Below are 22,755 nucleotides of genomic sequence, written 5' to 3' on the forward strand. Positions count from 1 at the left end.
GCTATAGGGCCCGGGCCACTGGTCTGCACACTTGGTGGACAAGTTACCAAGACTATCTAGTTACCAAGTTAGTTGCCAACCACTAGTTACCAAGACTAACTAGTTACCAAGACTAGTTACATTCATGTCCTCCTTATACTTTCCATCCTTGTCCCCTCCAGGAGCAGATTTCTGGTTCTAATACAGAAGTCAGAGGCATATGTAGATTCATTTTAGATAAACTGATTTTATTTTGCTGAAAGTGTTTGTGTAAAAGGAACACCTATACAAGACTGGTTTGGGGAAGGGAGAAGGGCCAGAGATGGAGGGGGGACAGGTTTGTGCCCCCACAGGTGGGAGGATGAGGTGGAAGGGAATTTCTTTCAGCCCAGCTTGCCATTCCTTCATTGGCGAGAGAGGATGGCACAGAGCTCACTTCACTTTATCCCACTCTAGGGGAGGGAGGAGCAGAAATGGTGGATGCGTAGGCAAAGGGGGGCATCTGGGGTGACACATGGACTAGCACTACTTCCAGCCTTGAAGAGAACCCGGGGATGCTCTGTCCTAGACATGTCAGAGGCTTGGGGGCTGAGGTGGTCAGGAGCCAGGGTACTGACCAGGGTACTGACCAGGGTCAGAGGTCAGGAGGTCGGAGGTTGCTCTCTGGGGTCAGGGGGCAGAGACAGGACTGCTCCTCAGGGTCAGAGGGCAGGGGGTGGGAAGATTGTTCTCTGGGGTCAGAGCTCAGGACTTGGGAGTGGCCCTCAGCCTGCACCACTCCCCAGTCTCCCAGGCCTTCTGAGTAGAGCTCTTGGTTCCGTTCCTTCCACTGTCGGAACTTCTCTCCTGTCAGCTCGGGGTCACCTAGCACTTCCTCCAAGGCCTGCAGCTCCTGCAGCTTTGCCTGTGAAGAGAGTGGTGGCCAAGGCGCCATGATCACCCAGGTAGAGGGGCAGAGCCCAAGTGCAGAGCTCACTCTGGAGTCCAGGGCTTAGAACCCAGCACCTGGCCGGGTCTAGCCCTGATCCTCACATTGGGAGGCTGGCTCTGAGAACCTAGAACTTGGTCCAGTCCACAGCTAAGCCCAGAGCTCAGGGCCAGGAACCAGAAGCGAAAGCCCAGAGCCCCGTCCTTCACCGCGCCCGGTGCCCTCCCGCTGACCTTGAGCGTGCTCTGTAACACACGCACGCGGTGCGCTCGCTCGTTGAGCTGGGGGTCTCGGTTGCGCCGCATGAAAGAGCTCCGCCACTGTTCATGAGTGAGGGGCTGCGGCTGGCCCAGGAGGGACACACCACCCTGCCTCAGTCCCTGCACCATTCCTTCCAGCGCCCCTTCACTGTTGTCTGTGGGAGGGGGAAGCAGATGAGGATGTGCCCATCCCAGGTCTCCCCACCCTCCATCTCAGCTCTGAACCCCAGAAGAACACCTGTTGGTGGGCCAAAGGAAGTCCGTGGGCTGCCCTGCGTGGGGGTGGCTGCGGGTGACGTGTCTCCATGGAGTGGACTCCAAACTTGGGCTGGGCTGGGCTGTGGGCAGGGTGGAAGGAGAGGTGGGTATCATTCTGAGCCCTGTAGCCTGTTATCCGCTCCCCACCAGTCTCCTACTCACCGAGGCTGAGCGGGACCCAGCCTCATCGTCAGGGTCTTCTGCTTCTGTCTCACTGTAGCAGTCTGCGGGGGGGAAGGAGCAGATGGGGAGCCCACTAAGCCTCACAGGGTTTTGGGAGGCCCGGGAGCAGGATAGGGCACTGGAGCTCCCAGCCCCCATTCCCAGAAAGACAGAGGCTTAGCTGAGACCTGGTGGGAACACCCCTGTGAGACACCCACCTTCCTCTCGGGGCAGGGAGGCCCGCCCTGGAGACTGGTACTTGGAAATGCAGGTAATGAGATGGCGCACCCACCTGTGGAGGGGCAAATGGGTCTTGCAGTTTTCACCTACTGTATGCCAGGGGATTTTCACCTGTATCATCTTCTAACTTAATCCTCAGAGCACCTCTGAGAGGTAGGAACTCTTATTAACCCATTTTATAGATGATGAAACAGAGGCTTGGAGAAGTGAGTGCCTTGACCAGCCACTATCAGAGAGCTGAGATCAGAATCCAGGTTCCTGAGCCAGGCTCGCAAGCACTCACGTGGGAGCTGGGGGGTCAGAGGGGGTGGCACTCACATGCTCAGATCCTCCAGGGTATCAGCAGCGAAAATGAAGGGTTTGTACACGTCATGGGTGAGCTGGAACACACTGCCAGGGAGCAGGGGCGCCTCACTCAGCCTGGCTGTGCCCATCCAGAGCCCGTGAGGCTGCCCTGGGAATCCAGCTACCTGCTGCCCCCCACCCCCGACTTCTTCTCTCTCCCTTTCTCGCCCCACTCCCCGGTGTGTCACGCTCCAGGACTTAACTATTTTTTCTTCTGATCCTGTCCACTTTCCAGACTGTAGTTGGAAACATTGATGAGGCCCTCAGCCTTCTCATCCTGGGGGGAATCACAGTGTGAGGGTCAGCTTGCAGCCCCATTACCCTCGAGGCCCAGTCAGGCCCCTGGGGGCAGAGAGGGGAGAAAGTGGCTCCTGGGCTCTCCAACCACAAATCTCCCAGTGCCGGGCACCTGGGGGGGCTCAGTAGGTGAAGCGACTGCCTTCGGCTCAGGTCATGATCCTGGAGTCCCTGGATCGAGTCTCGCATTGGGCTCCCTGCTCAGCGGGGAGTCTGAGTCTCCTTCTGACCCTCCCCCCTCTCATGCTCTCTCTCTCTCTCTCATTCTCTCTCAAATAAACAAAATCTTAAAAAACAATAACAACCCCTCCCCCTAAATCTCCCAGTGCCTAGAGCTCAGGGCAGGAGTCTGGGGTGGGGGCAGAGGGTGTGACCAAGGGGAGCCTCTTGAGCCAGGAAAGGGGAGCCAAAGCCATCCAGGAAAACAACCACAAAAGAGAAGACTGCTTATGCATTTGTTCTGTTTTAGAGACACAGGAAGCTGCTCCATACCCCTGAGCTTTGCAAAGGCTCTTCTCCCTTCCTGGTTTTTTTCTCCTTTCCATCTGACTAGCCCCCAGGCACTGATTTCTCAGGGGGCCTTCTCGACTCTTCAGGCTGGACTGTCCACGTCCGCTGGGCTCCTGCCCATCCCTGGGCTTTTCCTTCATCATAGCGTGCGTTCCCCAAGCTGTCCCTGAGTGCGCACGCATCCTCCCCGCTACCAGCCCAGAGTAGCAGGACTGTCCCAGTCTGCCCTATGTCCCTAGTACGCAGCCCAGAGCTGGGGACACAGCAGGCACCTGAATGCTCACTGAACGAATAAGCAGGATAGACAGAGTCACAGAAGAGGAAGGGGAGGTGGGCAGAGCAGACGTGGCTCTCCCCGCTGCCCGGGACGCCTTTCTCAGCCTGCTTCCACGCACATCTCCGTTCGTTTCTCTCCAAAGAGTGATCTCGTTTTCCAGATAGGGCTGGGGGGGGGGGGAGCTGTGACCACAGATGGGGGTGCTGGCAGAATAAGGACAAACACCGGGGCTCTGACCCCCCTGCAGACCCGTGCGTGTGGCGGGGGGCTCACCCGGGGCTGGCAGTACCAGAAGAGCGTGTGTCTCTTGAGCACAAACCAGCAGCGGCGCCAGCGCGGGCCCATGAAGCCACCGGGCGCCTTGCGCAGCAGGAGCCAGCCGTCGCAGTCCGGCTGGCCCAGCTCCCGGCACGACACCCGCCGGCGACTCAGCCGTGTCGCCACGCCTGCGGGAGCACAGCACGGCCCAGGGGGGTTAGGGGCTGGCGAGGCGTCCTGGACCCCCAAACCTGCTCCCGGCCCCACCCGGCCGCCAGTATTCCCAGCTGATCTTTCTGAACCCGTTCTCTGTGCTTGAAATGTTACAGGCGTCTCCCTGAGGCAGCGCTGCTCTTCCGCTTCCGAGACGAGGAAATGGAAGATCAGAGGAGCCCAGAGTCACAGAGCTGGTGAGAGGCCCAGGCTGGAAGCACAGGCTGTGTGTGAGATGGGAGCGGTGGTCTTGCCACTGTAAAGACTTCGAAAAGGGCGCCTGGGTGGCTCAGTTGGTTGAGCGATGCCTTCGGCTCAGGTCGTGATCCTGGAGTCCCAGGATCAAGTCCCACATCGGGCTCCCTGCTCGGCGGGGAATCTGCTTCTCCTTCTGACCCTCTCCCCTCTCATGCTCTCTCTCACTCTCTCTCTCTCAAATAGATAAATAAAATCTTAAGAAAAAAAAAGACTTCGAAGAGCTCATATCAGGGACCCCCAGCCAGTCAAGTGCATCTCTTACCTTTTGATTTATTCCGACCAGAAACAGGACTCTGAAAAGGCCATAAGTGGTTAGAGAAGGGTCTGGGTCCAGAGCCACACAGCCCTCCTTGCTGAGCCCTCACCTTACCTTGTCAGGCTGTTCTGGGGCTTCCTGAGCCTCCGCTACCCCTGTGGGCAGTGTGGCTGGGGGCGCAGGGAGAATGGGCCGGGACTCAAGGTCAAGCGAGGTAGAGTCTGTCAGGAGGAGGGTCCATGAGCCCAGCCCCAGGCCAGGCAGAAAGGTGAGGATGTCAGAGTCGGGGGGTCAGAGCCAGGCATCCCACATGCCTTGCCCAGGGCATCTGCCACCTGGTGAGACTTTGAAACTACCTGTCCAGGTAGGGCTGGGTGCAGACCTTGGGTTTGAAGTCAGGTCAAAGGCAAAGACATCTTCGGATGAGGCCCTGGGGAGAGCAAGGGGAGATGGAGATGACTGAGCCCGTGGCACCCCCGCCCAGACCCACCTGCGGCAGAGCCTATTACCTGGGAGACAGTGCGGTGAAAGCCAGCGAGGGGCTCGTCAGCTGTGGGGAGCCCGGGACTGGAGGAGGGGTCTGGGGAACAACCAGAAATGGTGATAGAGCTGATGACAGGGGTCTGAAAGCGGGATGGGGGCAGGGCTGGGGGGCAGGTACCTGTGGAGGGGTCTTTGGCACGGGGACCTTCTTCAGCACTAAGCTGACCCCGGCTGGCTCCCGCAGCAGCTCCCTCACCACGTTCTTATGGGGCCAGCCCACCTGGATGGGACAGGGGGCAGGGGGCAGGGCAGGGACCCTGGGCTGATGCAGCTGCCCAGGAGGCTCCGGGGTAAGCCAACAGCCCTCACCCTCGCCCTCAGCCTCCTGCCACTCCTCCTCCAGGAGGCCTCCACCAGCCCCTTCACCTTGGCTCTGCCAAGGCCACTGACCTGTAAGACCTGGTTCATCTCACAGACAGCAGCTCCCACAAGCCTGGTCTCCACAAGGCTCTCCCCAAGGGCCCCTCCCCACCCACCAGCCCTGGGTTTTACTCAGTGGCCCCTTCACCTCCCCTCTCCCCAACCCTGTGTCTCTCTCCTCCCCACTCACCACCACCTGCTCATTGACCTGGACAATCTCGTCTCCAGGCAGGATCTGCAGCCGGGAGTCGGCAGGGACCTGGTATTGGGGGGGGGGTGCTCGTAGGGTTCGCTCTCCAGGGGCCTGAAGCGGGCTCAGCTGGAGGGTAGGGCCTCGGGGCGGGCAGCTGAGAAGGGGGTGGGATTCCCACCTGGGTGCCCACACGGGACACGAAGTGCAGGCAGTTACTGGTGGTGTGGACTTCCAGGCCCTGCCGAAGCAGAGGCTGCGGTCACTGAGAGTCCTCGGCGGGCGGAACTGAGGGGAGAGCTGGCCCAGGTCAGCACTGGCCGACTTGCTGTGTGACTTTGGGCCTGCCGCTCCTCTCAGGGTCCCTGCCTCCTCCTCCAGTAAGGGCCGGAGGGAGGCTGGGCTTGCTGACTAATGAGGTCGGAGATTCTCAGCAGCCCTCCTAAAGGGATCAGCGGGACTGGGGGAGGACAGGGGCAGGACAGGGGCAGGGCTGGGGGCTCTGGTACTCTCAACTAGTCAAAGATTAAAGCAAGAAAGTCCGCGTCCTTTCCCCAGTCCCCTAACCTGCCACGTCTGTGTCCCAGGGCTGGAATGTGTCACCTGAGACCACACCAAGCCCCTCAGGACTGGAGAAGGTGCTTCAGGACGTAAGACCCCAGGAAAGTCCTCTGGGCCTTTAACAGCTGCACAGAAGAGGCCCTCCAGCCATAACAGCACAGGATTCTGTGGGATCCTAGAACCACATTTCAGGGCCCAGACAAGGCTGCCAAGAGGTCAGAGCTCACCAAAGGATGGTCCAGCTGCACGCGCTCCAGCACAGCCCTCTGCTCCAGCAGCTCCTGGGGGCTGCAGCTCAGGATGTGGTGGCAGATCCCGGCCACGTGGCTGCACTGGGGGAGGGGCACAGGAAGCTGAGCCTGAGCCCCAACACCACCCCCCCGCCACCCCAACTCCCCACTCAACCAAACCCACACTCACAATCCCCAGCACTCTGCTCTCCTTCTCAGCCACAGGACTGTCCTAGAAGTAGAGGGCCAACAACAGGGCCTCAGAGCTTTGGCTCCAAGGTCTTGTCCTCCTGATGCCAAGCCCCAGAAATCACCATACATGCCCTCCCCCGCTCTACCCTTCCCCCAGAGTCCAACTTCCTGAGACGCCCCTGCCAGCTAGAAGACCCGACACCCCCATCGCCCCTACCCCGTGGCCAGGCCTCCTTTCTTTCTGCCCCTGCCTCTTCCCAACCCCCACACCGATCCTGTGCTGATTCACAGGTTATAAAAAGCTCTAGCCTGACTTGGTCTCTATGGCCTGGGCCAAGCCTGGCCCTTGGTTCTCCTACCTCCTGCAAGGCCTGGCCCAGCTCCCCGCACAACTGCCCAATCTTCTGGCAGGCTGAGAAGTCATTTAAGTGGGAGAAGAGATACCTGGCAGGGGGAAGGATGGTAGGGGTAGTGGTTAGGGGGCTGTGATGACCAGTCAGGTCACAGAACCATTCAGAGCCAACTACTCATCTGCCACATGGGGGGAGAGAATATCTGCTCTGACGGGTTTCGCTTGGGGTAAAGGAGATGACTGATACATCGACAGAGCTTAGCACAGGACTTATCTGTCAAGCGCCTAAGACATGCCAGGCCCCGCTCTAGGCACTGGGGGAGACAGACCTTACACACACGATTACGTCAGTAATGAGAGAACTCAGCTGCTGTGAAACGTAGGGAGCTCTGAGAACCTGCAACAGGGAAGGCCCCCAGAGGAGGTGGCATTTGAGCTGGGACCTGGGGGACAAGCAGCAGCGGTTGAAGGGAGTGGAGAAGCCCTCTGTGCAGTGTTAGGACGGTTATGATTACAAGCTGGGGGTGGGTGGGGACCCAGGCACCCCAGTGCCCCTGCACAGACCAAATAACCTCTTTGCCCGGCTCCACAACATCTGAACGAAAGCCGAGCTCTGTTCTTCTCTCCCAGGCCCCGAAGGAGGCCAAGGATGAGAAGGGTCCCCTCACCAGTTGGGGTCTTAGGAGGAGCCCAAGGTACCTATTGAGCCAGAAGAGGAGGGTCCGGGCCTCATGGGCCAGCTCCACAGCGGCACTGAGGACATCAGCAGGGGGCTCGGCACAGCCTTCCAGGTGGCCTTGGACTAAGTTCTGGAAAGCATAGGTCCCCTCGAGCAACCCCTCGGTCAGGCTCTGAAGGTTCTCTGTCTGTAGCCCAGAGCTCTGTGCCAGAAAAAAGGCAGGTTATTCCCTGGCAGTGGCCAGCCCCCCCTCCGCAACGCCCAGGGGGTGGCAGCTGCAGCCAGTGTGGCCACCATTCACTCACCAGGGCCCGGAGCTGTTCTACCCCTTCCAGGATGAGCTCCTGGTGGCCCAGAGGCCACACGGTCAGAGCCTCAAGGCTTCGGGGACAGAGCTGGAGCAGGTACTTGCCAGACAGCTCCCAGTCCTCAAAGCAATAGTCCTGCAGGGAGTCATCGAGGCCTGGAGGGAGAACAGGGGTGGCGTGGTCTTTCAGGCCACTTCTTCACGCCCACAAAGCCCTTTTCCCTCCCATCTGTTCCTAACCACAATCCTGGGACCCAGGCTATGTTCTGCCCATTTCACAGATGAGACTACTGAGCAAGTAACTTAATTGCTCTGTGCCTCAGTTTCCTCACCTGTGAAATGGCAATAATAAAAGCACCTACTTTCTGCTCATGTGGGTATTAAATGACAGGATGCATGTCAAGCGCTTGGCCCATTCCCTGGTTCATGGTAGACAGTAACAGCCGCCAGACTCTTTACCCTGATCTACAAGGCCCTGTAAGATCAGGCCACCACCTGCCTCTCCAGTCTCATCCCCTGGCACAGCCCCTCAAACTCAATACTTTAGATCCAGAGCACTAACTCCCTGTAGCTCCTGGAATGCTCTTTTGTCTCAGGGTCTTTGTATGTGCTATTTCTTCTGCCTGGATTGTTCTAGCTCCTTCACTGCCCCCCCTTTTAATCTAACTCCCCTCAGGAAGCCTTCCATAACTCCCCAGGGTAGGTCGGGGGCTCTCTTGCTCCCAACTGCCCCTCAAGCTCTGGGCCATAAATAACTGTTCATCTCGAACTCTAGCCCATACCTGGCACAGGATAGATAAGGCAGACTAAAAATAGGAATAATATCTATTGAAAGCTTATTGTGTGCTAGGCAAAATTTTAAGGGCTTTCTACATATTAACACATTTGGTGCTCACTGAATGTAGAAGATAATGACTATTGTTATCTGCATTTTATAGGTGGGAAAATTGATACAGAAATCAAGAAGCTTGCTCACTCTTTGAAGGAATTCCTTCCATTCCAAGTCAGGCTCCGTCACTGGGGAATGTGAGTGTCATTAATAGCTCCCCTTCATTCCCCGTGTGACATTAAGAACACTGGGCTGGGAGTCCCTGGACTCCATGGCTACAGCCTCCGAGCAGCTCCTTTGCCATGGACAGTGACCCTGCTGTGCTGCCTTCCTCCCCAGTCTCCTACACTGAGCCACACAGGCCAGGCGCCTGCCAGGGTTGTTTCATTTTGTCTACCTCATGGGGTCATTGCTGACTTTCTCATCTTATGGATAGAGAAACTGAGACCTCTGGTCGCAGAGCTGGTGAGTGGAGGGGCAGGGCCTGGAACTCGGCCTGGGAGTCTGACTCCAGCCCTGAATCTCTGCTTTTCAAGGGCTGGTGGCCCTGAGCCCTGGGCCTGCCAGCAGCGTCCTCCGTTCCCCTTCACTCCCTTGGGAGCTTCCCCCACCCGGAAGGCTGTCGGGACTCCCCTCCCCTTTCCCAGCTGCAGTCTGGGCCGTTTCCCACCCATCGGGCCTCACTGACTGGCCAGCACGTCCTCCCCCGAGGCCCCGTGGGGCTGTGCCACCCCCTTCGGTCTGACTGGGCCTTCCTTTTCTCTCTCTGGGAACCTCAAGGTGGGGAGAAGGGAAAAGACAGGAGGACCGGCCCTATTCCAGAGCCCAAGCAAATCACTTCCTAGCTCAGTCCGTCAGTTTCCGCCTCTGAAAAATGGGTTTAATAACAGCCCACTGAGCCCTGGGGCGGAGGGAAGCCAAAGACTTAGTGGGCGAGGGCGCGCGGGGGCCGCCCCGCTGTGTTCCTGACACAACCACGGCCTCCCCGCCGCCACCCTGGCAGCCCCTGGCGATGCTGGGGCGATGGGAGACCCCCTTAAGTTCTCGGGCCCCCCGGGGTCATCCCGGCGATCCTTCTGCCTAGCGCAGTACCAGGTACCCGGCAGAAGCTCTGTAAATTACTTGACCCCCCAAATGACAGACTGGCTCGTCCTTCTTCCTTTCCCTCTCCCGGTCGCAGGGCCCCTCAAGCCCGACTCTGCCCAGGCCCACCTCTCAGCCAAGCTGCCACCTTCCCGGGGGTCCAGCTCGCTACCGGCTCCATGGCCGAGACCGCCCGCTGGGATCCGCTCCCGCCGGGTCCCGCCCGCGCAGGAATTTCCGCTCCCGGAGTCCCGCCTGGGGAGGGACCGGGGCTGGGCGCTGGGCGGAGCCACCGGCATACCTGGGCCCAGCTTGGACGGCCAGGTGAGGCGCTGCCCCGCCATTGGCCCGCCACCTCCCGCCCCGCCCTTCAGGCGTCCTTGGGCCCCTGGGCGGCCCGACCCGAGGCGGAGCCACTGGTGTGCGACCCAGGCGGCTTGGGAGCGGGCCGGGATCCCGCCCCAAACTGCACTTTGACCTTTAGGCTCCAAGAAAGAAAAGGAAGGAAGGAAAGGAAGGAAGGGAGGAAGGAAAGGAAGGGAAGGAAGGAAGGAAGGGTCAGAAAGGTGAGCAGGAAGCGCAGCAGCAAAGCACAGAGGCGAGGGAGTGAGAGCCCTGGCTGCAAATGTCCTTTCTGCAGTTTGTTGGCTCCCTGACCCCACCCACCCAACCCACCCAACGTCAGTTTGTCTGCAAAATGGGCTGCTGTGCATAGTACCTGTGTTAATAGCTCTAAAACTTTTCGGAATAGGGGTTTTTAGTTCCCCTCTTTTTTGGCACACAGACCCTTCTGGCAGTCTGGTGAAAACTATGGACCCTTTCTCAGAATAGTGCTTTTGGAAGCATTAAAAAAAAAATGCTGAGGGCGCCTGGGTGGCTCAGTTGGTTAAGCGACTGCCTTCGGCTCAGGTCATGATCCTGGAGTCCCGGGATCGAGTCCCGCATCGGGCTCCCTGCTCAGCGGGGGTTCTGCTTCTCCCTCTGATCCTCCCCCTCTCATGCTCTGTCTCTCATTGTCTCTCTCGCAAATAAATAAATAAAATCTTAAATAAATAAATAAATAAATATTTTTTAAAAAATGCTGAAGGTTACAAGGAAGAGAATTATAACCAAAATATATTTAAAACACAAATTTACGGGCCGCCTGGGTGGCTCAGTTGGTTAAGTGTCCGCCTTCAGCTTGGGTCATGATCCCAGGGTCCTAGAATCCAGTCCCACATCAGGCTCCTTGCTCAGCGGGGAGCCTGCTTCTCCCTCTGCTACTCCCCCTGCTTGTGCTCTGCCTCTCTCTCTCTGGCAAATAAATAAAATCTTTAAAAAAACAATAACAACATACAAATTTATGATTGGGGTGCCTGGCTGGCACAGTATAGTGTGCAACTCTTGATCTCGGGGTTGTGAGTTGGAGCCCCACGTTTGTTGGGTGTAGAGATTACTTAAAAAAAAAAAAATCTTAAAAAAAACCCAAAACACCACAAGCCTCAGCAATCAGACAACAAAAGAAATAAAAGACATCCGAATCGGCAAAGAAGTCAAACTCTCACTCTTTGCAGAGGATATGATACTTTATGTGGAAAACCCAAAAGACTCCACCCCAAAACTGCTAGAACTCATACAGGAATTCACTAAAGTGGAAGGATATAGAATCAATGCACAGAAATCAGTTGCATTTCTATACACCAACAACAAGACAGAAGAAAGAGAAATTAAGGAGTCGATCCCATTTACAATTACACCAAAAAACTGTAAGATACCTAGCAATAAATCTAACCAAAGAGGCAAAGGATCTGTTCTCAGAAAACTATAGAATACTCATGAAAGAAATTGAGGAAAACACAAAGAAATGGAAAATATGTTCCATGCTCATGGATTAGAAGAACAAATATTGTGAAAATGTCTATGCTACCTAGAGCAATCTACACATTCAATGCAATCCCTATCAAAATATCATCAACTTTTTCACAGAAATGGAACAAATAATCCTAAAATTTGTATGGAACCAGAAAAGACCCCGAATAGCCAGAGGAATGTTGAAAAAGAAAAGCAAAGCTGGCGACATCACAATTCCGGACTTCAAGCTCTATTACAAAGCTGTCATCATCAAGACAGTATGGTACTGGCACAAAAACAGACACACAGATCAATGGAACAGAATAGAGAGCCCAGAAATGGGCTCTCACCTCTATGGTCAACTAATCTTTGACAAAGCAGGAAAGAATATCCAATGGAAAAAAGACAGTCTCTTCAACAAATGGTGTTGAGAAAATTAGACAGCCACATGCAGAAGAATGAAACTGGACCATTTTCTTACACCATACACAAAAATAGACTCAAAATGGATGAAAGACCTAAATGTGAGACAGGAATCCATCAAAATCCTAGATGAGAACAACAAGCAGCAACCTCTGTGACCTCGGCTGCAGCAACTTCTTGCTAGACACATCACCAAAGGCAAGGGAAGCAAGGGCAAAAATGAACTACTGGGACTCCATCAAGATAAAAAGCTTTTGCACAGGAAAGGAAACAGTCAACAAAACCAAAAGACAATTGACAGAATGGGAGAAGATATTTGCAAATGACATATCAGATAAAGGGCTAGTATCCAAAATCTATAAAGAACTTATCAAACTCAACACCGAAGGAACAAATAAGTCAATCAAGAAATGGGCAGAAGACATGAACAGGCATTTCTGTAAAGAAGACATCCAAATGGCCAACAGACACATGAAGAAGTGCTCCACCTCACTCGGCATCAGGGAAATACAAATCAAAATTTCAATGAGATACCACCTCACACCAGTCAGAATGGCTAAAAGTAACAAGTCAGGAAACGACAGATGTTGGCGAGGATGCGGAGAAAGGGGAACCCTTCTACACTGTTGGTGGGAATGCAAGCTGGAGCAGCCACTCTGGAAAACAGTATGGAGGTTCCTCAAAAAGTTTGAAATAGAGCTTACCCTATGACCCAGCAATTGCACTGCTGGGTATTTACCCCAAAGATACAAATGTAGTAATCTGAAGGGGCACCTGCACCCCAATGTTTATAGCAACAATCTCCACAATAGCCAAACTATGGGAAGAGCCCAGATGTCCGACAGATAAATGGATAAAGAAGATGATAAAGAAGACACACACAGGAATATTATGCAGCCATGAAAAAATGAAATCTTGCCATTTGCAACCAGGTAGATGGAACTAAAGTGTATTATGCTTAGTGAAATGAGACAATCAGAGAAAGACAATTATCATATGATCTCACTGATAATGTGGAATTTGAGAAACAAGGCAGAAGATCATAGGAAAGAGGAAAAAATGAAACAAGACGAAAACAGAGAGGGAGATAAACCATAACAGACTCTTAATCGCAGGAAACAAACTGAGGGTTGCTGGAGTGGAGGGGGGGTGGGAGGAATGGGGTGACTGGGTGATGGACATTGGGGAGGGTATGTTTTACGGGGAGCAGTGTATTGTGGAAGACTGATGAATCACAAACCTGTACCCCTGAAACAAAGATTACCTTATATGTTAATAATAAAAAAACCCACAAATTTATGATATAGTAATGTGTTTATTAGCATTAAATAAGACTGTCAAGTTAAATTTTCCTTTTCTAACGATATCAGTGTGTTGTTGTTCAACTAGAAGAACACTAAACTGTGGGGTGGTCTTTGACTCACCTCTTTGCACATATTTATCAGTTAACAACTAAACATAGGGAATGCAGGAGCGTAATGGAGAAGCCTGGGTCACCAGCGTGAGAACAGGTAGATACACCATTTGGTCACTGATCCTCTACTAGGCCTAGAGGTGCCCAATTAATGGCAGCTACGTAGCAGCAGTGTCTGAAAGAGTGTGATTTAATAGTGGATTAATAACTATGATGATTTTGAAATAGTCATGAGCATATATAATATTGAGATAGTTGAATAACTCTATCGTGATATAAAAATATCTGTGATTTCAATACGTGGCAAAGCCGCAGATGCTCCTGATATGTCGATCCATATAGAAGGAAATGGTCAATTTGTTCCCATCCAAGTTTACGGGGCCCCTAAATTCTGAATCCCAGTTAAGAGCCTTTCTCTTAGAACAAGTCTGAAACATATTGTTTGTAGCGGTCAGCATCATCACCATCATCATCCCAGGCCAGGGGACTCCCAGGACTTCAGAATCAGACAGAATCAGTTCCACTTGCTGTGTGACTGAGCCTAACCTCAATACCTCTCTGAACCTGTTTCTTCCTGTCTAAACAGGACACCTAGACCTTAGCGCTGTGAAGATTTCCTTGAAGTACTTTGAAATCTGTCCCATGGGATAGATCTGAGTTATTATTGCTTTAATTTTGTGGAAAGGGGCCTGGCCCTCTGACTGTGTCACTTTGGAATTCCTACCAGTGCCCCAATACGCAGCCTTCCAAGCCTGTCATGATCTTGCCCTCAAATCCAAATTCCGCACTTGGCCTATGGATGGCTCAATATAGCGTGTGTGTTTCAGTTGTCATCATTTAATCATTGCACATACAAATCCAGTTCTCTGGAACTTGGCCAGCTCTACTGACCCCTCCCCACCTTCACATGCGGCATCAAACATGAATGCAGATTGTTGGCTGCTTCTTTCAAGGTCCCCGCAGGTCCCTGCAGGCCTTGCTCCCTCAGTGGTGACCCAGTAGGCTCCCAATGTGCAACACGGCCCTCACCTCTCTGGTCTCCTCCTTTGCCTCATGCTTCCTCACATCCTGCACGGCACGTGTCCCTTCATCACTCCTCCGTGCTGCGTCCCCCTTTCACATTTTTGCCTCTTCCTTCAACAGCCTCCCTGTGGCACTCTGGGGAAGCCCAATAAACACAGACCCGTCTCCACCATCCTGATTTCATCAAACACCTACCCTGAGCCAGTCAGCCCCTGCCCTCCCTGAACACGCAATCCTGTAGGGGAGAAACAGACAGGAACTCACCACTTGTACTCATGTGCTCCCCTAAAGGACTGGGGGCCTCACATCCACAACCTTGCCTTTATTTTGTGCCCCCAGCACCTGGCAGGGCTAGGCAAGTAAGGGTAAATGGTAGCTTCTATTTTAAAGGTAGTTTTATGAGTTTATAATAAAAGTTATTTCTGCACATTTGTTGTAAAACATTCAAAGGTTAACAGTAGGTCATTATATCTCTATTCCATTCCCAAGTGGGAACCACTGTAAAATTTCCATTCTCTACGTAGGCAGATACTCCACATGCTATTCTGAAAATGTGCTTTTTTTTTTTATTTTTCATTTTATGAGACAGTCAATAGCAAATGAAATAATATACAGTCACTGCTTAGAACGCTGCCTGACACAGTTGGTGACTGTTTCTTAGCATGCCATGGACAGCTTTCTTAATCAGTATATACTAATCTCCTTGTACTATTGTCCCAAAACCAAGAATAGGAAAGTCCCTGCAGGAACTTCATCTTGGAGAAAAAAGTGGTATGTGCTTTTCCCCAAGGTAGGGGCCGTTGATCCAACAGAAACCAAGTGAAAAGGCTTACCAATGTTTGGGGAGGGCGGGGGTTTAACAAGGCACCCTGCCCCTCCCTTGCTGAGGACTCACTGGTGATATCCAACCATCTGAGGGGTAGGGACAGAGCCAGGACCAGGGCTGGGGAGACCCTCCTAGTACCTGGTCCAGGTCTAAGACTCCCGAGCGCTGCCAGGCAAGGCCTCTCCTGCCTACCCAGCCTGGCCTCCCTGGTGAGTGGGGGAGGTGCTGCTCAGGCCTGATGCTGATCTCTCTTGACAGCTGCTCCTAAGGCTGGCAGGACGGGCCGGCGGGGGAAGGGACCAGATTTAAAGGTCCAGCTGCCCCGCCCCCTGCCAGACCTGGGAGGGCAGACGCTGGTGAGCATCCTCTGAGGCATGGCTCTCATGTATATGAGAGATCAGAAACCTCTGTGCCCTGATTCCCGCTCCTGGGTATCATGAACACCACTAGCCCTCATTCCTGCTTCCCACCCCACAGGCCTCCAGGGAGACTGCCCCACCATGAGATTCCGACGCCTGACCCCTGGCTACTTCCGGGTACTACAGGTAAGTACCTCTCACCGATGGCTTCTGCCACCGGCCCCCTACTTTTCCCCAGCATTGCTGGGCTGACCCCCAGCAGCCAGGCTGTCACGTTTCCTGCCGCCTGAGCCGCCAGGGCCCAGATGGGCAGTGAAGCGAGAGGGATCGGGGTGGAATCTCCCTGGGGCAGCAACAGCATCCATATCTCCTTCACCCAGCTGTACCTTCTCAGTTCCTTCCCACCCTCTGCCTTCCTGGAAGTCTCAACTGACCCCTCAGATGGACCCTCTGTGTACCTCCAGATGCAGATAGCTGGGGAGCTGAAAGCAGAGCCCCGGAGCCCACTGGCTGGGGTTGTGGCTACACTGCTGGCCGTCCTTGGATTGGGAGGCTCCTGCTATGCTGTCTGGAAGATGGTGGGGCAGCGGCGGCCGCCACAGGCCTGAGGATAAAGTAGGCGGCCTCTCACCTGGGTCCTGGGAAGGTGACTCAGCGGGGGCTGCAATCTCGGGAGGCCATTTCTTTTCTGAGGGCCAGTCCCTGCTCTCACTGGGGAGCAGGAGAGTATAAATCTGATCCTCCCTCTCCCTTTCACTGAGGGGGCTCCATCTGGGGGCTCTAGCTCAGATGCCAGGACCCCCCAGGGAAGGCAAGGCTCTAGGTTCCAAAGCTAGACCAAGTGGGGAATAGACACCCTAGGCCCTGTAAACAAGAGCAGCAGAAAAACCCCACAAGGCAGGAGCTGGGGGGAGTGGCCTGGAGATTAGAGAGTCAGAGGCAAGTCTTCTCTATCCAGTTCCTTTATTGGGGGTGAGGGCACGCAGAAGAGGCCATCCACTCCCCAAACCCAGGGCCAAAAGAGGTTGGCACAGTCTCTCCCAGCCTAGCCCTTGCCTCACTGTCCATGGGCAGCTCCCCTGCCTTGCATCCTCAGGTCATGTCAGGGAGTTGTGTCCATCTCAGGGACGTCAGTGGATACTTCTGTGGGCACTGCCAGTCGCTGGGGGGTCACATAAGAGCCCATTCCCGCTGCCCTTTCGGCCTCTTCCTGACTGTAGGGCTCCACGCTCAGCTGCTTTAGCCTGGGAGAAAGAAGAGTGAGAGTTGGGAGCCGACCAGATGCAAGCCCTGTCTGCCCAGCACTCGTCCATCAATCTTCTCCTTACTCCTTCATACCTTTTCTTGTGGTCTTTGGATCGGAAGTGGGTCTTCAGGGTGGCGGAATCGATGAAGTATCTCCTGTAGGGATGGGAGGTGGGTAACAAGAGTGAGGTGATGCCTCTCAGGTACGCCTATCTCCCTGAACCTAGCTCTTCCTGACGCCCGGCAGCGGGACTGAAGGGATGGGCGGCCAGCCGACCCACGGGTCCCACGAGAAGAGACCCCGCGCGTCCCGGTCCCCGGACCTCACGCCCCAGATCAGAAACCTCTGTGCCCGGATTCCCGCTCCTGGGTATCCCGCTCCTGGGGAGGAGAAGGGTAGGCGCCTACCCTTCTCCTCCCCAGGCCAGGCCCGGCTGGGACTCACGTGCAGGCCAGACAGCGATGCAGGCCGCCCCCGGGCAGGTCGGGGTCGGGCGCAGAGGCCGGGTCTGGCCGAGACCGTGCGGGAACCTGGGGCCGCAGCTCGCGGTGAATCTCATCCAGGTCCGGCCGCCGCCGCTTCGCCTTCATCTGGCGGGCCAGGGAGCGGGCTCGGTGCGCACCCGTCCGGCGGGAGCGACCCATGGCCGGTGACAGCGGGGCCAGGAGGCCCAGAGTCGGGTCGGACGCACACGTGCGGGAGCTTCCGGATTGTTGGCTGGCGTCACGTGACGCCCGGGGGCCGAGCCGGCTCCTCCAGACCGCCTCAGTCTTGAGCGCCCCCAGGCGGCCGTTAACGGCAGTGACGGAGCGCCGGGCGGGGCCCAGAGCGGCGTCATCGGCCGGGGGCGAGGCTATTGCTGCGGAGCGCTGGGTGGTGCGTGCCCCCGGGGGATTCCGGCCACTGCCCTCCCGTCCTACCTGGCCCAGCCTGTCTCTGCGCCATCCCCGGGCACCATCACCCCTTGCTTGTTCCCTGATCTTAGACTCCGCTGTTCGTGGGGAGAGGGAAAATGCTTTGAGCATCTCTGGGAGGCACTGAAAAATGTCATGTGAATAAATGGATTAATGAGTAAGAGTAAGTTTGCGATCCCGGCCCCCACAAGGATTCGTGAGATACCTCCAGTTCCTGACAAAGCCCTCACCACTTATCACCGTTTCCCACTTAATTCCCTTGGATCTCCAGGCTTCATCCACCCTCAGTCAAATCCGTGAGCAAGGAGTGTTCCTTCTCAGGGAGCACAGTACTCAGGCGTCCCCTCAGACTGAACGGGGGGTCAGCTCCTCTCACAAGAAGAGAAAGTGCTCATAGAAGGACCTCTCATCTTTGCCCCCTTTCTCTGAGCCCTGGACTCCCAGGCATGGGCTGGCAGCAAAGGCAGAGATACAGCCTAGGGTTTGTGTGCTCAGAGTGGGGAGAGGGCCAGACAGCTTTTCCCCATTCATCAGATCCGGGTGCCTTCCTGGCTGACCAGAGGAGCTCAGCAATAATTCAGGGACTCCAGCTCTTTGGAACCTGTTGCCAGGAAACAGGGAGACGTGCACGTGCATCCCTGGGGAAAGGAATCAATTTCCAGCCCAGACAAAGTAGTGAAATGTAAGCCCAGGGTGCCAGCTGGGGGCCTTGGGACCTCCTCAATCCAGTTCACAGCTGAGTGGGGATATAGGGTGGGCCCTGCTGAGGGCATAACGGGTGTGGCTATAGCCACAGGGGCACCAGTGTGGGTCTTGGGCCCAAGGACTTTATGAATGGACTTTTGTGAATAAAGACAGATTTTTCTGGAGCCATTCCAAGAGATCCAATTCAGGTACCCGTAGGGCCAGGAAGGAGGCCTAGAGATGTCTTCATTATTCTTGGCCAATATGGGTCAAGACAAGGGGCTGAAGCCACAGAAGCCAGCTCTGTCCTGTCCCCACCCCAGACTCTAGATCAGGTTCACCTGCTGGGCACTGTGCCATCTGGGAAGGCTGGTGCATCTTTAATGAAGTCACCTGATCCCTGGGACAGGATCTCAGCCTCACCAAGTTCCTGGAGCCAGACCCACTGGGTGCCCACTGAGTCACTGCCTTCCTGAGCTTGGATGCCAGGTCTGTTTCCCCTGCAGCCATGAACCAGGCCTTCTGGAAAACCTACAAGTCCAAAGTGTTACAGACTCTAAGTGGGGAATCTGAGGAGGACCTGGCAGAGGAGGTGGGTACCATCCATGCTTGCTGGGTGGGTCGTGGCAGAGGGGCAGCAGGAGTGAAAGGTACAAGGAAGAGCAAGGGACAGCTCTGGGGGGAGGGCATATTTGTGCAGAAGCCATTGGCACACTCAGGGATGACAAATGGCATGGTGCAGAAAGCCAGGGTATTTAAGAAAACCGAAGAAGAAGATTTGGGGGCCACCAGAAGAATGGTCATTGTCTCCAAAGATCTCAAGCGTTACCACACGGAAGAGATCCTTCCAGGACCAGTGGGCAGTAGCCACCCGGGGTACATGGGGCTTGACAACTTTCCAGTGGGCAGGGCTCAGCAGCAGAATACGGATGGCTCGCCTTGAGAGGAAGTGAGCCCTATGGGACTGGAAGTAGGGGCAGTGGTGCTTGACATAGAGGGTCACTGTCACAGACTCAGGTCAGAGCCAGACTTGGACCATGTTTGTCCTGACATGAAAGATCAAAAATGCTCTGAAACTGGGAACAGTCTTACATCCAGAGGCTGTGATAAGTGGCAGTTGTGCAAACAGATGTCACAGGGGCCGTAACTATTTCTTTCTTTTTTAAAATTTATTTATTATTTTTTTAATTTATTTTTTTAAAGATTTTATTTATTTATTTGAGAGAGAGAATGAGAGAGAGAGAGAGCACATGAGAGGGGGGAGGGTCAGAGGCAGAAGCAGGCTCCCTGCCGAGCAGGGAGCCCGATGCGGGACTCGATCCAGGGACTCCAGGATCATGACCTGAGCCGAAGGCAGTTGCTTAACCGACTGAGCCACCCAGGCACCCCCGTAACTATTTCTGTAGGGCGTGTGTGTATGTGTGTGAATAAGTATCTGTCTAGACATCCTGGTGTCCCAGGATGGGCTTGTGTAGAAGTATCTACGGGTCAGGATTAGGACTGGCGTCCAGGTAGAATGCCCCATGAAGTTGTATGGGTGGGTGTGAACTGGAGATAGACAGGGCAGGTGTGAGTATTTGGGGCATAAGTCTCTTCCTGAGGGCCTCTGTGAAGGCATCGGCAGGTGTTATGTTTGTACGTGTGTGTGTACATCTCTGCCTTCGTGTGTTTTTGGGTGCGTGTGGTTATGTCTATGGGTGAGCAGGTGTGTGCTCAAGGGTTTCTGCAGGGCTCTATACACAGACTGGCGGCTTTGTGTAGAGGTCTACCTGTCTGTATTTATGGAGGGTGTGAGCGGACGAGATGGGTGCTTAGGTGTGAGGGTTTGGGGTGCCGGGGTGTGCATACCAGGCTAGCAGTGGGCGAGGGAGGTCCCATTCCTCTGGGGCCTCTCTCATGCTGGGAGGGGGTCTTGTGTCCCAGAGAGGGAAGCCAGCGTTAGTGGAATCTGAGCCGGCAGAACCTGCAGAAGAGGCTTTCCATCCCATGTCACAGTTGGCCCGCCGGGTGAGTTCTCCCTTCTTCACCCCAGCCTGGGGGAGCCTGGCAGAGGTTGCTGTGACCCCTCGCTGACTCCCAGCCCCTTCCTCCCAGGTTCAGGGGGTCGGGGTGAAAGGTTGGCTGACAATGTCGTCTCTGTTTAACAAAGAAGATGAGGACAAGCTCCTGCCACCGGAGCCCTGTGCTGACCAGTACGTGTGTGTTGGTGGGGGCTGGGATGGGCCTGGGGTCCCCCTTCTCCCATGTCCTTTACTTCTGGTCTATTTGTCTATCTTTCCCACCAAGGAGGAAGGGGGAGGACCAGCCCCAGGCTGTTTCCTTTTCTCTCATCAGGAAAGAGGCCAAATCAACCTATCTGGAGTTTAAGTTAGATCTCAGCAGGACTTTAGGGCTGTTGGGATTGAGGTGCTAGAAGGTACTTTAGACTCGCTCTCTCTCCTCCCCATCCGCATGGGAGGGGTCATCTCCCTACAATCAGGAAACAGAAGAGAGAACGTTTAGGTGTTCAGAACAGAGGGTGGTCCAGATTCCAATGCTGGTCTAAAATCTCATCCTCCTAGGGAGTTTGTGCCAGACCCTCCTTCAAAGATTCTGATTCCGCAGGTGTGGGCCGAGGCCTGGGATCTATATTTGCAGCTTGCTCCTGAGGACCTGAGGCGCTCTAGTTTAGTTAGGAACCACTGACTTAGAAAGGCTTTGATGCTGGGGTTTAGCGGGTGGGACCCAGGGCAGCTCCTTTCTCCTAGCTCTATTCTAGTACACACTCCCTCTCTGCCCTTTCCTCCAGCCCAGTCACACCCCCTTTCTTTGACACTCCCCTATTCCTTTCTCCTCTGGGGTCCCCCTGACCCACCCATCTCTCCAGCCCCAGGGCTTCCTTTCTCCCTCCTGGCGCTCATCCCCTGTCCCTCCCAGAGCTCCAAGGACTCCTTCTCAGATCTGAGGCTCCCACCTCAAGACTCATCCCCCCTCCTTGACTGCCCTTCCCCCCACATTCCCTGCCACTTTCCCAGTCCTCCTCCCCACTAAGCCCTTATCTAGGCCTTTCTCATTTCCTTGGGTCGCTCCACCCGTCCTTCTCTCCAGCGTTTCCTCATTTTCCCAGTCCCCCTTTCCCTCCATCTCAGAACCTCACCCCTGCCCCCACCCTGCCTCTCCCTGGGGCTGGCACCCTGGCTTCCCGGACCCCTTCTCCCAGAGTCTGACCCCGCCCCAAGCGTCGCTGGGCCCCGCCCCCGCCCAGGCTCCTCCCACAGTTTTCCGGGCTCCTCCCACAGTTTTTCGGGCTTCTCCCACAGCTTTCGGGACTCTTCATGTCAGGCTTCCCTCCTCTGGCGGTACTCCTCTCCCCGAGTCTTTCCTAAACCCCCGACCCCGACTCTCACCCCAGGAGTCCTGGTCTCGGCCCCTTCTTCCCAGACCCCTCACCTAATCCCCTGACCCTGGCCCACCCCAGCCCCCTTTCCCTGCGCCTCTGAGCCCTCCCCTGGCCTCCAGTCTCCCGCCCCCCCCAGTCACCTGACCTCCCTCTGGCTCCTCCCCCCCACTACTAGCGCCTGCACCCCGTCTCCCCTCTTCGTCCTCTCCCCCGACCTCGGCCAGTGACACCCGTCCTTCTCCCGCAGCCCGCTGGCGGCGCGGTCCCCCTCGCAGGCGGTGACGGCGACGGAGGCAGAGCCGCGCGGGCCGGGATTCTGGGACGCGTTCGCCAGCAGGTGGCAGCAGCAGCAGGCGACGGCGGCGTCCATACTGCGCGGCGCCGAACCCAACCCGGAGCCAGACCCCGAAGCCGGGGATGAGGCCGCGGAGGAGGCTGCCGAGCGCCCCGAGCCGGGGGAGGCCGACGCCGTGGCCGGCTTCAAGTGGGGCTTCCTCACCCACAAACTGGCCGAGATGAGGGTGAAGGCTGCGCCCAAGGGCGACTAGCAGGGCGGCCCAGCCGGGCACCCGCTCCTTCCTTCCCCCAACCCCATAAAGACCCTGACCCGACACCCCGTGTGACCGCGTGCCTTTGTCCGGACGGCACGGATGACTGCTTTTGGGTGGGCAACCTCAAGGCAGGGTCCAGCTCAAAGCGTCCTCCCCCCCCCAAATGTACAGGGAAAAAATGACCCGACAGCCCTGGTGTCAGGATAGATTGTGTCCGATTTAGGGTACAGCTTTACAGGAACCTGAGAAACCCCAGAGGACAAGTCCCATCGCCCTGTTCAGCCTCTTTTAATTCGACAAACGTTGCCTGTGACTCTGCTATATGCACCGTCCCTGTACTAGGGGAAAGTCAGGAGGCCAGAGACCTGGAGAGGGAACTCAGACGACCAGCGGGTCCCACAGAAGGTGACAAGTTGAGGCACAAAAATAAGGCTGTACTTGGGAGCTCGGAGATGATGCGGGCTGGGGAATTCAGGAATTTCTGAGGGGGAATGAATACATGTAATCTTAGAAGGATGAGTGGAAAGAAAGGGGAAGGT

General features: G+C 55.4%; 3 protein-coding genes across 5 annotated transcripts; 1 reads left to right on the plus strand and 2 right to left on the minus strand.

The window, feature by feature from the left end:
* Positions 1 to 206: 206 nt before the first annotated feature.
* CNKSR1 (connector enhancer of kinase suppressor of Ras 1) lies at positions 207 to 9,947 on the minus strand. Of its 2 annotated transcripts, XM_035019422.1 has the most exons (21): positions 9,697 to 9,947; positions 7,654 to 7,811; positions 7,369 to 7,550; positions 6,677 to 6,761; positions 6,316 to 6,357; positions 6,123 to 6,227; positions 5,516 to 5,575; positions 5,335 to 5,403; positions 4,903 to 5,004; positions 4,751 to 4,821; positions 4,598 to 4,671; positions 4,356 to 4,462; positions 4,248 to 4,278; positions 3,530 to 3,702; positions 2,376 to 2,449; positions 2,146 to 2,217; positions 1,806 to 1,879; positions 1,588 to 1,649; positions 1,406 to 1,505; positions 1,141 to 1,322; positions 207 to 883 (listed from the first exon to the last, which is right to left on the minus strand). In XM_035019422.1, exons 1-21 carry the CDS (start codon positions 9,746 to 9,748, stop codon positions 614 to 616), a joined length of 2,145 nt encoding a protein of 714 aa, XP_034875313.1. In that variant the 5' UTR covers positions 9,749 to 9,947; the 3' UTR covers positions 207 to 613. The 2 variants fall into 2 exon arrangements, with proteins under 2 accessions (XP_034875313.1, XP_034875314.1); XM_035019423.1 differs by lacking the exon at positions 5,516 to 5,575.
* Positions 9,948 to 16,388: 6,441 nt separating this feature from the next.
* On the minus strand, positions 16,389 to 17,422 carry ZNF593 (zinc finger protein 593). The gene is made up of 3 exons (XM_035019424.1): positions 17,133 to 17,422; positions 16,781 to 16,843; positions 16,389 to 16,686 (listed from the first exon to the last, which is right to left on the minus strand). Exons 1-3 carry the CDS (start codon positions 17,330 to 17,332, stop codon positions 16,545 to 16,547), a joined length of 405 nt encoding a protein of 134 aa, XP_034875315.1. The 5' UTR covers positions 17,333 to 17,422; the 3' UTR covers positions 16,389 to 16,544.
* Positions 17,423 to 18,794: 1,372 nt separating this feature from the next.
* On the plus strand, positions 18,795 to 22,562 carry CUNH1orf232 (chromosome unknown C1orf232 homolog). 2 transcript variants are annotated; one of them, XM_035020213.1, is made up of 4 exons: positions 18,795 to 18,878; positions 20,210 to 20,293; positions 20,381 to 20,478; positions 21,913 to 22,562. In XM_035020213.1, the coding sequence occupies exons 1-4, from the start codon at positions 18,795 to 18,797 to the stop codon at positions 22,211 to 22,213; spliced, it is 567 nt and encodes a 188-aa protein (XP_034876104.1). In that variant the 3' UTR covers positions 22,214 to 22,562. The 2 variants fall into 2 exon arrangements, 1 of the variants encoding a protein (XP_034876104.1); XR_004681847.1 differs by lacking the exons at positions 18,795 to 18,878; positions 20,210 to 20,293; positions 20,381 to 20,478 and adding an exon at positions 21,553 to 21,624 and having other exon boundaries at positions 21,913 to 22,178.
* Positions 22,563 to 22,755: the final 193 nt, after the last annotated feature.

The sequence above is a fragment of the Mirounga leonina genome, unplaced genomic scaffold, assembly GCF_011800145.1.
Source record: "Mirounga leonina isolate KUSES-001 unplaced genomic scaffold, KU_Mleo_1.0 Mir_173, whole genome shotgun sequence".
NCBI lineage: Eukaryota > Metazoa > Chordata > Mammalia > Carnivora > Phocidae > Mirounga > Mirounga leonina.

Bases quoted from the DNA above. Each gene is read 5' to 3' on its own strand.
- CUNH1orf232 (XM_035020213.1), top strand. From the start codon at position 18,795: ATGAACCAGGCCTTCTGGAAAACCTACAAGTCCAAAGTGTTACAGACT. The intron at 18,879-20,209 runs GTGGGTACCATC...CTTGTGTCCCAG, and splicing joins AGGAGGACCTGGCAGAGGAG to AGAGGGAAGCCAGCGTTAGT. The intron at 20,294-20,380 runs GTGAGTTCTCCC...CCTTCCTCCCAG, and splicing joins TGTCACAGTTGGCCCGCCGG to GTTCAGGGGGTCGGGGTGAA.
- CNKSR1 (XM_035019422.1), bottom strand. From the start codon at position 9,748: ATGGAGCCGGTAGCGAGCTGGACCCCCGGGAAGGTGGCAGCTTGGCTG. The intron at 4,672-4,750 runs GTAATAGGCTCT...TGCTCTCCCCAG, and splicing joins TTCACCGCACTGTCTCCCAG to GGCCTCATCCGAAGATGTCT. The intron at 4,463-4,597 runs GTAGTTTCAAAG...TCCTCCTGACAG, and splicing joins ACCCAGCCCTACCTGGACAG to ACTCTACCTCGCTTGACCTT.
- ZNF593 (XM_035019424.1), bottom strand. From the start codon at position 17,332: ATGGGTCGCTCCCGCCGGACGGGTGCGCACCGAGCCCGCTCCCTGGCC. The intron at 16,844-17,132 runs GTGAGTCCCAGC...CCATCCCTACAG, and splicing joins CATCGCTGTCTGGCCTGCAC to GAGATACTTCATCGATTCCG. The intron at 16,687-16,780 runs GTATGAAGGAGT...TCTTTCTCCCAG, and splicing joins TCCAAAGACCACAAGAAAAG to GCTAAAGCAGCTGAGCGTGG.